General features: G+C 44.2%; 1 protein-coding gene across 6 annotated transcripts in view; it reads right to left on the minus strand.

The window, feature by feature from the left end:
- Nucleotides 1–13,693, minus strand: part of LOC137355508 (paladin-like) — a 261,128-nt gene that overhangs the window by 161,649 nt on the left and 85,786 nt on the right. For all 6 annotated transcript variants that reach the window (XM_068020731.1, XM_068020730.1, XM_068020733.1 and 3 more), the window contains 3 exons: nt 4,337–4,516; nt 2,429–2,593; nt 1,209–1,369 (listed from right to left, as the gene is read on the minus strand). In XM_068020731.1, coding sequence (XP_067876832.1) covers nt 1,209–1,369; nt 2,429–2,593; nt 4,337–4,516 — 506 coding nt within the window. The remainder of the gene's footprint in view (nt 1–1,208; nt 1,370–2,428; nt 2,594–4,336; nt 4,517–13,693) is intronic.

Consider the following 13,693-nt stretch of genomic DNA (forward strand, 5'->3'; position numbering starts at 1 on the left):
CCAGTGTTTCTTTTAACTTCCTCTCTTGTCGCTGTAGGTAGTTTTTGAACTGTTTTCCTGTGGTCTTCAATCTTGGATCTTGTCTTCTCACCACAGCTGCCACCATGTACTGAGAAACTTTTTAATGTTGTCTGATGCAACATAAATGAGATGCGTGCAGTTCAGTTGATTGTAGACCTCAGACAGGTTTATTAACAGCTAATTATTATATACAGCACAAAGCTAACTATTTACAGAATCTGCCTCTTGGTATTACAGTAGCACAGTGAATCTGGCATGTAGTCACATGACTGCATCCTGGTACTCAGCTCATTTGCATACCAAGATCTTAAAGGGACAGCATTCTTAAAGGCAATCACAATAGTAATGGCTCACACAGGCCATTGCATATTACACGTGTGAATGGCTGTGGAAAAATAGCACAAAAGAGCGCTTTCGCCATCACCATTTAAAAATGTTCTCCCCTTTTCTTGGGCGCATGCTAGGATACAGCTCCAAGGTTACTACAGCTTTGCAACAGGTCACCCAAGTTGTCAGTCTTCATGTGTGAGCCTGAACAGAAAGAGCAGGCAGGCAATTAAACTGAGGGAGGGGGGGGGGGGAGCTTCACAACTGACCCCCATCAACACCACAACCCCCACCCCAGTCCCATTCTCCACTTTCATTCCAGCCATTGGACCATGAGCAGGCATCCGGACATATTTTTCCTCTCCGATGTTGGCGACTCTGAAGGCAATTGTAGCATCTCCAGTAATGTCCTCATTCCAAACCAGGAATCAAACCTTGCCACTGGAACACCAAGGGGATATATTAGAGCCGTTTGGTATCTGTGTCTTTAGTGTAGCTTACATATTGCGGTCTTCAGCTGAGGAGGGTAAAAGGTGGGTCCCCACTAGAAATTCAGCTGGAAATTAGTTTGCATCCCTTGGCACAAAACAAATACGTAATTTGAGCATTTTTTCCATGTAAACACTGAGGGAAGTACCTTCGAGTATTGACTTATCCTTTGGTATCAACCTCAGAATAGTAGTCCATTCGGCACAATGTCCCACCCTAACCATCCTTTGAGTGAGGGTGCCCAATTATTGTTGCATGTTGTTGCAGTTATATGCTGTGGATTCACATTTCTATCAAGAGAAAACACCCCAAATGTGCATGTCATGGGATCTTTAACAGTTAAGATAACATTAGTAACTCACGCTCCATACCTGCAAGAAGGCTTGGTAAAGAAAGGTCTTTTGTAAACCTCTTCTGTTACACGGATGTCCACTTCACTGCAAATACAGATGCCCCGAGGTTCATCCTTAAAGTGTTCTATGTCATTGTAGACATAATTGATATTTTCATTCAACTGAGCGAAGTTATAAAGCTGAAAATTGAACACAAAAATATACAGAATGTTCATTTTTAATACATGGGATTGTTGTAATATTCACTCGGGACAATCCCCATTTTGGTTACTACAGTGACACGGTTGCTTTGGGTACAATGGTATGCCCAACCTCTCTGATGGCAGCATTGGTACAAACATTGACTATTAAACTAGTAAGGTCCCATGTGCCAGTCATCCTGCCCGTTACTGAGCTGACTGAGCAAATCTCTGACTGAGCAGCAGTTGGGTTGGACAATTTTACATCAGGGATGCTGAGGCCAAAGGTGCAACTAAAAACGTCAACTCGAGTCCCCCATCTTGATTGCGATATACTGACTCTCCTGAATAGGGTCGTCAAGTCAGGCTGAGCTGTGATATCCAACAGCCTAAAAGCCAGTCAACATTCACTGGATAGGCTTGCACATGACAAACAAACAGTCAATTGGATATGGTAGTGGAGTCAACACTGAGAAGGTTTCGAGTAATGACACCATATTTTTCTGGAACTCAAGTTTCACACATTCTTAAACTGCAACATCACTGACAGATCACATAATATCCTGCCTAATATCTTACACAATATTATACTGCATTATCTTCCATGACTATATTTTTTTAACATTTTATAAGGACAAGGATGGAAAGAGCACACCAACATTTATACACCACCTCATCAATAACAATAACTTGCCTCTCTGGAGCATCTTAAACATTATAAAACATTGCAAGGCACTTCATAGAAGCATTATCAAACAAATAAACTGACACAGAAACAAAGAAGGAGACATTAGTGCATGTAACCAAACACTTGGTCAAAGAGGTAGGTTTTAAGGAGGGTCTTAATGGTGGAGAGGTTTAGCAAATGAATTCGAATTCTTAGGGCCTGGACAGCTGAAGGCACGGCCATCACAGGTGCCGTGAAGGAAGTGCGGTATGCGCAAGGGGTCAGATTTGGATGAATGTTCACAACGGCTCTCAAACGTTTCAAAGCACTTCACCTGCAAGGAAGAGACTATCTATGGTAAAGTATTTAGGATGAATACTATCCAATTCTACCTCCTTCCTGATGCTCAGCTCTAGTTTTTCCACTTTCACGTTTCTCCCCAAGTCATGAAGGTTTTCATGAAGATTTTCTTTGCTTCTGGGAGTGTATGGAATAAAGTCATTATCCACATGTAGGAAAACCACAGGCTCCTCTCGAACACAGAAAAACAGAATTTCCTGCAAAGAGAAAGAACATTCATTAAAAAAGACTTGCATTTATATCGCCCTTTTCACGACCATCGGACTTAAAAATGCTTTACAGCCAATTAAGTACTTTTGAAGTGTCGTCACTTTCGCGATGCAGGAAACACGGCAGCCAACTGTGCGCACAGCAAGCTCCCACAAACAGCAATGTGATAATGACCCGATAATCTTTGTGATGTTGATTGAGAGATAAATATTGACCAGGGAGGACTCCCCTGCTCTTCTTCAAAATAGTGCCATGGGATCTTGTACATTCACCAGAGCAGGCGGCTGGGGCCTTGTTTAATATGTCATACACAGGACAGCACCTCCAACAGTGCAGCATTTCCTTAGTAGTGTACTGAAGTGTCAGTCTGGAGTTTTTGCTCAAGACCTGGAGCAGGATTTGAACCCAGAGTCTTGGTGACTCAGGAGGTGAACGTACTACCAACTGAGCCACAGCTGACACAACACAGTTGGTGATTTCAGGATGTTCCAAAGTATTTTATAGCCAATGAAGTACTTTTCAAGTGTCGTCACTGCTGTCATGTAGGAAACAGACCAGCCAATTTACACAAAGCAAGCTCCCACAAACAACATTGAGATAAATTTTAGTGAAAAGTTTGGTGGAGGGATAAATGTCAACCAGAACACCAAACCCTCCCCTGCTCTTCTGTGAGTGCCATGGGATTGGTTTTTTTACCACTACAGAGGGCAAATAGGGTCTCAATTTCGCATCTCAATTGAAAAACAATGCCTCCAACAGTGTAGTAGCACTCCCTCAGTGTTGCTCTGAAGAGTCAACCTGGATTTTGTGCTTAGGCCTCTGGAGTAGGACTTGAACCCACAAACTTCTGACTCAGAGGCAAGAGCAGTATCAATGAGCAAAGGCTGACTCCTTGGCCAAACAGCTTTTAGAACTTGGGCTAGAGTGCTACAGCCTCATCTCCTACTGCTTTCACCACGCAAAGCTCCAAACTAGGCTTCGGAGCCTCCTGATGTTGCCTCAAGATAGAGCAGATTTCCCCAAATGTTTATTTCCCTTTTCATGAAAACAGTTCCTTCTGATATCTGAGCTAGTTATTTTTCCACTCGTTTATATTAATGTCCTCAATTCTTACCATGCTGTTTAATTTAACTTAATACTCAGGATTTACCTTGAAGAAAACAGTTTGTGTTTTATATACTTCAAAAAGCTCCCTCCTAATTTTTCGCACAGATGGAGCTCATTCAAATCTTTCATATTTTTCTTCTGTAGCCAGGAGAGAATCAATTGAGCTTAGAGTTATACAGCACAGAGACAGGCCCTTCGGCCCATCAGTTTGCTCTTTTGGTGCTTTTTATTTGTCAGTTGACAAGTGTCAGTGGGGCTCAGGTGGTAGTACTTTCACCTCTGAGTCACAAGTTGTCTTTCAAACCAATTCCTGGACCTTAGTATGCTATCTAGGGTGACAGTTGAGTGTAGTATCGATTGTGAAACCTAGGCTGTTCTCACTAGCGAATCGTTTAATGCAGCCTCACCTGCAAACCTGCTGAGATAATCTGAAGCAAAATAGGATTTGGTTCCAATAACCAATTCCTGTACGGAAAGGGTTTACTTATTAAAATAAGGCAGGGTGTTCAATATTGTCAACAGCATTGAACAACTAGACAAAAACAAACCCACCTTAAATTGTGGTATTGGGTTTCCACACGACAGACTGAAAGATTAGCAGGGAAACACAGATGGGCACTGACCTCATAACCTTCCTGCTGCAGCACTTGGAGAACCTGTTTGAAACCATTCAGACTGGGTTGTCCCATTCCAAACACTGGATAGCTTCCTTTGGCCTGCCTGAAGTTGGGCACTCCATAGCTGCCAGTAGTGTTCAAGACATCTATCTTGTTGTAGATGTCACAAACCATAAAATATTTTCCCTGAAAGACAATGGAAAGTTAAATTGTAGGTGAATCAAAGGCACATCAAGTAAAAGAGGCAGGCTGAGGACAATGGGCGGCACAGTGGTTAGCACCGCAGCCTCACAGCTCCAGCGACCCGGGTTCAATTCTGGGTGCTGCCTGTGTGGAGTTTGCAAGTTTTCCCTGTGTCTGCGTGGGTTTCCTCCGGGTGCTCCGGTTTCCTCCCATATGCCAAAGACTTGCAGGTTGATAGGTAAATTGGCCATTAGCAATTGCCCCTAGTGTAGGTAGGTGGTAGGGAAATATAGGGACAGGTGGGGATGTGGTAGGAATATGGAATTAGTGTAGCATTAGTATAAATGGGTGGTTGATGGTCGGCACAGACTCGGTGGGCCGAAGGGCCTGTTTCAGTGCTGTATCTCTAAACTAAACTAAACTAAACATCATTTAAATAAACGGCTGGAGTGGTGAGATACAATAGCCAGGAAGTCCCTCAAGTCAGATCCTCAATCAGTCGCCTTATCTTTGGCTTTAAATCATCAGAAGTCCTGTTTCAGTTTGACCAACACCACCACTTGCATTTATATAGCACCTTGAACGTCCCAAGTTGCTTCACAGGAGCGCTTTCAAACTAAATTTGATATCGAGCCACAAGGAGATATCAGGAGAGGTGACCAAAAGCTTGGTCAAAGAAGGAGGTTTAAAAGGAGCGTCTTCAAGGAGGAGAGAGAAGTAGGGAGGCGGAGAAGTTTAGGGAGGGACTTCCAGAGCTTCTGGCCAAGGCAGCTGAAGGCACAGCCAACGGTGAAATGATCAAAAATAGGGGATGTTTAAGAGGACACATTTGGAGAAGCACAGAGATCTGACCGTTGTAAGGCTGGAGGAGGATATAGAGATAGGGAGGGGAGAGGACCAGCAGCCAATCTCATTCAGTGAACACTTGGGTAATGGGTGAAATTGTTTGATTGCAAGATCCCATGCCAAAGATTTTGCTTTATTAAGCCTGGCTTCAATTTAGGGAAACTTTTGCAGATAATCAATTGACAACTGCACAGAAAGATGAAAGTTAGAAGCAAAACAATGGACCTATAGCGGAGTTTGTCTGTTTCACTAATCCTGATGGAACATCTTGTTTTATTTTATTTGAAATGGCTGATTATTTGGAACTATGTGTAAGGAGAGTCTCTGCTTTATAGATATTGGAACAACTAAATATTTTTTCAAATAAATTGATTCAATGCACATTTACCCGCCCATTCCCATGTCTTGGCTTTCAAAGCAGTTAGTATAAGAGGCCTTTTTAAAAAGTAAACTGTTCCTGTCCCTCCCTTGAAGAGTCTGAAGGGTATCCCAGCTGAGACAGAGCTGGTCCATATTGGATGCCCAATGCTTGCGCACTTTTCCATAAGATCACTGGATCAGGAGTAGGAAATCCACGTGTTCCAGCTGAGATGTGAAAACTCAGCACGGATTGAAGTGGAAATTTGCTTTCCCTGTTTGACTCAGTGCCACACTGCAGCTGAGGCCGGGGAGGAAAAGAGGAAAGGGGAGGAGGAAAGGAAGGAGGGGGAAAAAAGTGAAGGAAAGGAGGGAGAAGGGAGGGAGTGGAGGGAAGAAAAAGGAGGAAATCAGCATCAAATGATGAGATCAAACACTCGAACCTCAGTCTGTGCGATTCAGTTCAACAATGTGTGGGCAGCTTCCTACCGAGCAGTCAGAGACATCACAGAAATTTTTTACAATGCACCCAAAGCCCACACCCAATATAAAATTATAGACATAATTTCACATGAGAACACAATGTCTGAAAATGGTTCCAGATGATAAAGGCCATTTGGCCCATCCTAATTCATCCATCCATCCAGTCGTGTCCAATCATTTCTTAAATTATTCCGGGATTATTGGCTGCATCACTTTAGCTGGAGGTTTATTTCCCATGTTGATCACTCCGTACAAAGGAGGATCTCAGTCCTGAAATTATCTTTTACTTGGTTAAGCCTGTGTCCCCTACTCCTAATCCCACAGTTAAATTTAAAGTATACTATATAGTAATATTTACCACTCAGAAATCTGGAATTTTCTCCCAAATGACTTACAGATCAGCCACGCTCTATCTGAATGGTGAAGCAGGCCTGAGGCCTGTATGATAAAAGTATACCAAAAAGGAATTTTAATTGCCTCAGGGTTCTATCATTGGATAGACAATAATCTTTTTAATAGAGCAGTATTCTTAACAGAGAATTTTTTTTTACGGAAGAGGTATTTTGTCAAGTTGAATCAGTGATAGTCAACACGGGGGCCTGGGAACTGTGTGAATGTGTCTCTCATGGTGAACTGGACTGCAAGCCAACTCGCTTTTCTTTTTACAGACAGGGTTTTAGTCATACTGATGCCCTCAGAATTGGCACAGATCGTACACAGTCCAACCACACAAAGGTGAGCCAGTGCAGCCAGTTACCACTGAGACGGTTTATCACCAGCTGGTGCTTCAATCACGGGGAAAATGACTCAGCGATGGAGCGTGCAAACATGCAAACACTCAACTCGGACTCCAATCTTAAAGGGACATTGCCTCTATAGCAAGGGGGAAGAGGAACAATGAGCAAACAAGAAAGTGTTCACAAACATGCAAGGCAACAGTGAAAATCCTCTCCGATGTATCAATTGCAGGTAGCAATGTGTTAAAACTCTTGCTGCCCATTCTCTCACCACCCACCTCACACCTGAGGGGACTGCCCCTTTAAACAGCACTGGTTGACAGTAGCCAAGCAACCTGCATTCCTTATGAGCATGCAATACACACATTGACATGGCAAAATGATCAGAGACCGACTGCATTGTATTCAGGCAGAGGGAAGATGAGGGCAATTTTTTTTTTTACATTGAATTGTTGGGATCTGGAATACACTGCCCTGAAAGGGTGGTGGAAACAGATTCAACAGCAACTCTCAAAAAGAAATTGGATTATGTGCTTCAAAAGGAAAAATTAGCAGGGCTAAGGGGAAAGAGCAAGGGCGTAGAACCAACCGGATAGCACTTTCAAAGAGCTGGCACAGGTACGGTGGGCTGAACGGCCTCCTGCTGTAGTGTATGATTCAGTGAAATCTTGCCAAATGATGTAACAACGTGTCTGAATCGCTCCCACCTTTACTTACTCTCACCTCCCCACAACCCGGTACCGGCACACTAGCCCCACTCTGCTCACCTGAAGACCTTGGGTAGAAAATGATCTTGGGCAGTAGGCCACAATGGGCAGTATAGCACTGACTGCTCATTATACACCCCAACATTATGGTACTGAATAGCAGGCAGGGTGTATAATAGGCCACCATTGCGATGCCACCCAAGTTGAATTTCTGCCCCTCTAACTCATTCTGAGTCCAGAGGTGCTAGCAGCCAGAGTACATCCGGTCAAGTGGTGTTTATGTCTGAAACCAAACAGAAGTAGCCGAGATTTTCTGATCAGCTTTATGTTAAAATAACGCAGATCGGAACATCTCAGCTCGAGTGGAGGCAGCTATTTCGCCACTGGGGCATCACAGCCAATCCCAAATTTAGTTTTCGTACATTGTCTACAGAAAAGAATAACGAAGATAGACAGGGCTTCGGTTTAGCGCCTCATCTGAAAAGCAGTACCTCTGACAGTGCAGCACTCCCTGAATGTCAGGCCAGATTATATGCTTAAATCTCCGGAGTGGGCCTTAAGCCCACAACATCCGACTCAGAGGTGAGACTCTTACCATTGAGCTAAAATCAAAGAGGGAAGTTGAGAGAATTTGCCTGGTGCCTCAACTGAGCAGCAGCTCGTCACTTGTGAGTCAAAGTGTTGGATGCTGCCATTTATCCATATTCGGCAGCATGCGACAATGATCAAAAGTGCTAACCCAGCAAAAATCAATCCAGTTCTGGCTTCCTACTACACACAAAAAGGGAAAAGGATAGTTAAAAGGTCGGGTGGGACCAACTGGGGACAAATAAAAAGGAAATCTTGGAGACAGAAGGCATGACCGAGGTACTGAATGAGTACGTTGCAACTGTCTTCATAAAAGGAGATGAAGTTCCTGTGGCAGTCGAGGAGGGAGGAGTAGAGATAGGATAAAAATAGAGAGAAAGGAGGTGACAGATAGATTGGAATCATTCCAAGTTAATAAGCCACCCAGTCCAGATGAGCTGCATCCCAGATTTTTTGAGGGAAGTTAGGGTGGAGACAGAGTGCTGAGCACAATCTTTTAATCAGCAGAGGACTAAGGAATTACAATTATTGCATCCCTTTTCAAAAAAGGGGAGAGGGATAAAGCTTATAACCTCAGGGCAATCAGTCTAACGTTTTTTTCTTTGGCCTCCTTATCTGGAGAGACAATGGGCAAGCACCTGGAGGTGGTCAGTGGTGTGTGGAGCAGCGCCTGGAGTGGCCACAAAGACCAACTCTACAGTGACAGTCTAACGTTAGTGGTGGAAAAACTACTAAAGATCATTGCCGAGGACAAATTTAATTCTCGCTTGGAGAAGCAGGGGTTAATAAGGGACAGCCAGCATGGATCTGCTAAATTATGTCTGGCTAACCTGATTGAGTTCTTTGATGAAGTAACAGAGAGGGCTAAAGAAGGTAGGGCAGGAGCTGTTGTACATACGGACTTTCAAAAGGCCTTTGAGAAAAATACCAGATAACAGACATATTTGGAAAGTAAAAGCATATGGTATTAAAAGGACAGTGGTAACGTGGGTATGTAATTAGTTAAGGAAAAGGAGGCAGAAGGTGGTGGCGAACAGATGTTTTTCTGACTGGAGAGAAGTGTATAATGGGGTCCTGCAGGGGTTGGTATTAGAATTATTGATTTACTTGTCAGAGTCAGAGAGTTATACAGTGCTGAAACAGGCCCTTCGGCCCATTGTGTCTGTGCCAGCCATCAAGCACCTAACTATTCTAATCCCATTTTCCAGCACTTGGTCTGTAGCCTTGTACGCAATGACGTTTCAAGTGCTCATCTAAATACTTCTAAAATGTTGTGAGGGTTCTTGCCTCTACACCCTCTTCAGGCAGTGCGTTCCAGATTCCAACCACCCTCTGGGTGAAAAGATTTTCCTCAAATCCCCTCTAAACTTCCTGCCCCTTACCTTAAATCTATGACCCCTGGTTATTGACTCTTCCTCTAAGGGAAAAAGTTTCTTCCTATCTAACCTATCAATGCCCCTCATAATTTTGTATACCTCAATCAGGTCCCCCCTCAGCCTTCTCTGCTCTAAGGAAAACAACCCTAGCCTATCCAGTATCTCTTCATAGCTGAAATGCTCCAGCCCAGGCAACATCCTGGTGAATCTCCTCTGCACCCTCTCCACTGCAATCACATGCTTCCTATAGTGTGGTGACCAGAACTGTACACAGTACTCCAGCTGTGGCCTAACTAAGGTTTGATACAGCTCCATCATAACCTCCCTGCTCTTATATTCTATGCCTCGGCTAATAAAGGCAAGTATCCCTTATGCCTTCCTAACCAACTTATCTACCTGTGCTGCTGCCTTCAGTGATCTATGAACAAGTACACCAAGGTCCTTCTGATCCTCTGTACTTCCTAGGCTCCTACCATCTATTGTATATTCCCTTGCCTTGTTAGTCTTTCCAAAATGCATCACCTCACACTTGTCAGGATTAAATTTCATTTGCCACAGCTCCGCCCATCTTACCATCCCATCTATATTGTCCTGTATTCTAAGGCTTTCCTCCTCATTATTTACGACACCACCAATTTTTGTGTCATCTACGAACTTACTGATCATACCTCTTATATTCATGTCTAAATCATTAATGTACACTGCAAACAGCAAGGGTCCCAGCACCGATCCCTGTGGTACACCACTGGTCACAGGCTTCCAATCGCAAAAACAACCCTCAACCATCACCCTCTGCCTCCTGCTGCTAAGCCAATTTTGGATCCAATTTGCCAAATTGCCCTGGATCCCATGAGCTTACCTTTTTAACCAATCTCCCATGCAGGACCTTATCAAAAGCCTTACTGAAGTCCATGTAGACTACATCAACTGCTTTACTCTCATCTACACATCTAGTCACCTCCTCGAAAAATGCAATCAAATTTGTTAGACATGATTTCCCCCGACAAAGCCATGCTGACTATCCCTGATTAATCCCTGCCTCTCCAAGTGGAGATTAATCCTGTCCCTCAGGAATTTTTCCAATAGATTCCCTCCCACTGATGTTAGACTCACCAGCCTGTAACGGTACCACATTCGCTGTCCTCCAGTCCTCTGGCACCTCTCCTGTGGCCAGAGAGGATTTGAAAATTTGTGTCAGAGCACCTGCAATCTCCTCCCTTGCCTCACATAACAGCCTGGGATACATCTCATCTGGGCCTGCGGATTTATCCACTTTTAAGCCTGCTAAAACAGTTAATACTTCCTCCCTTTCAATGCGAATATGTTCAAGTATATCACAATCCCCCTCCCTGATCTCTACACTTACATCGTCCTTCTCCATAGCAAACACAGATGGAAAGTAATCATTTAAAACCTCACCTATGTCCTCCGGCTCCAGACACAGATTGCCACTTTGGTCTCTAGTGGGTCCTACTCTTTCCCTGGTTATCCTCTTGCCCTTAACATACTTATAAAATGCCTTAGGATATTCCTTTAACTTGCCCGCCAGTGTTTTTTCACGTCCCCTCTTCGCTCTCCAAATTACTTTTTTTAATTACCCCCCTACACTTTCTATACTCCTCTAGGGCCTCTGCTGTTTTCAGCACTCTGGATCTGCCATAAGCCTCCTTTTTTTTCCTTATCCAATCCTCTATATCTCTTGACATCCAGGATTCCCTGGACTTGTTGGTCCTACCCTTCACCTTAACGGGAACATGTAGGCTCTGAACTCTCACTATTTCCTCATTAAATGACTCCCACTGGTCTGATGTAGACTTACCTACAAGTAGCTGTTCCCAGTCCACTTTGGCCAGATCCTGTTTTATCATCTTAAAATCGGCCTTCCCCCAATTCAGTACCTTTATTTCCGGTCCATCTTTGTCCTTTTCCATAACTACCTTAAATCTTACAGAGTTACGGTCATTATCCCCAAAATGCTCCCCCACTGACACTTCTACCACTTGTCTGGCTTCATTCCCTAGGATTAGGTCCAGTACTGTCCCTTCTCTTGTAGGGCTTTCTACATACTGGCTCAAAAAGCTCTCCTGTATGCATTTTAAGAATTACGCCCCCTTTAAGCCTTTTGCACTAAGACTATTCCTGCTAATACTGAGGAAGTTGAAATGCCCTACTATTATTACCCTATTATTTTTACGCCTCTCTGAGATTTGCCTACATATCTGCTCCTCTATCTCTCCCTGACCGTTTGGCAGCCTGTAGTACACTCCCAACCAAGTGATTGCCCCTTTTTTGTTTTTAAGTTCTACCCATATAGCATCATTTGAGGAACCTTCGATGATATCACCCCTCCTTAGTGCAGTAATTGACTCCTTGATCAACAGTGCAACACCACCTCCTCTTTTACCCCCTCCCCTGTCTTGCCTGTAAATTAGAGACCCTGGAATATTGAGCTGCCAGTCCTGCCCCTCTCTCAACCATGTCTCTGTGATAGCAATAAATCATAATCCCATGTTCGAATCAATGCCCTCAATTCATCTGCCTTACTAGTAAGACTCCTTGCATTAAAATAGATGCAATCCAGCCTTGCATTTTTCATTTGTGCCTTAACAGGTCTATATTTGCTCTGCCTTCCAGACTGACTCAGTTTCTCTTCTATATTTGACTGTGCATCACCCCCTACTGTACCTCCACTCTGTATCCCATCCCCCTGCCAAATTAGTTTAACCACCACCCCCCCCCACCAACAGCATGAGCAAACCTCCCAACAAGGATGTTGGTCCCATTCCGGTTCAGGTGCAACCCATCCAACTTGAACTGGTCCACCTTCGCCAGAAACAGATCCAGTGATCCAGGAAACTAAAGTCCTCCCTCCTGCACCATGTCTTCAGCCTGCTCTGTCCTCCTATTCCTATACTCACTAGCACATGGCACCGGGTGTAATCCAGAGATTACAACCTTTTAGGTACTGCTTTTTAATCTGCTACCTACTTCCCTAAATTCTTGTTGCAGGACCTCATCCCTCTTTCTACCTATGTCATTGATACCAATGTGTACCATGCCCTTTGACTGTTCACCCTCCCCCTTCAGAATGTCCTGCAGCCACTCTGTAACATCCTTGACCCGAGCACCAGGGAGGCAACATACCATCCTGGAGTCACGCTTGTGGCCGCAGAAATGCCTGCCTGTTCCCCTTACGATTGAATGCCCAATTGCTATAGCCCTGCCACTCTTCTTCCTTCCCTCCTGTGCAGCAGAGCCACCCATGGTGCCATGAACTTGGCTCTTGCTGCTTTCCCCTGAGCTACCTCCCCCAACAATATCCAAAGCGGTATATCTGTCAGAGAGGGGGATGGCCACAGGGGACTCCTGCACTATGTGCCTTCCTCTACTCTGCCTGGTGATCACCCATTCCCTTCCTGCCTTTGCAGCATTTGCCTGCGATGTGACCACCTCGCTAAACGTGCTATCCATGACGATCTCAGCATACCCTTGAGCACTGCCAAACACTTTTCTTAAATTTTCTAACCTTTGTTTCCTCTGTCTTCCAGACTCATTCATTCATTAATTCCCTCCTCCAACTCTTTTTCCGATACATTGATGACTGTATCGGTGCCGTTTCCTGCTCCCGCCCCAAACTGGAATATTTTATCAACTTTGCTTCGAATTTCCACCCTTCTCTCACCTTTACATGGTCCATCTCTGACACTTCCCTTCCCTTCCTCGACTTCTCTATCTCCATCTCTGGTGATAGGCTGTCTACTGATATCCATTATAAGCCGATCGACTCCCACAGCTACCTGGATTACACTTCTTCACACCCTACCCATATATAAACGACCTGAACTTTGGTAGAGGAGTAGAATTTCAAAGTTTGCAGATGATACAAAATTTGGCCATGTAGTAATTAATGAGCAAGAGAATAGCAGACTTCAGGAGGACATAGACAGACCGGTGAAATGGGCAGACAGATAGCAGATGCAATTTAATGTGGGTAAGTGTGACGTGACACACTTAGGAGGAACAACATAGAGAGGCAATATAATCAAAATAGTAACATTGTGAGGGAGGTGAAAGAGCAGAGGGACC

The sequence above is a fragment of the Heterodontus francisci genome, chromosome 42 (genome assembly GCF_036365525.1).
Source record: "Heterodontus francisci isolate sHetFra1 chromosome 42, sHetFra1.hap1, whole genome shotgun sequence".
Lineage (NCBI taxonomy): Eukaryota > Metazoa > Chordata > Chondrichthyes > Heterodontiformes > Heterodontidae > Heterodontus > Heterodontus francisci.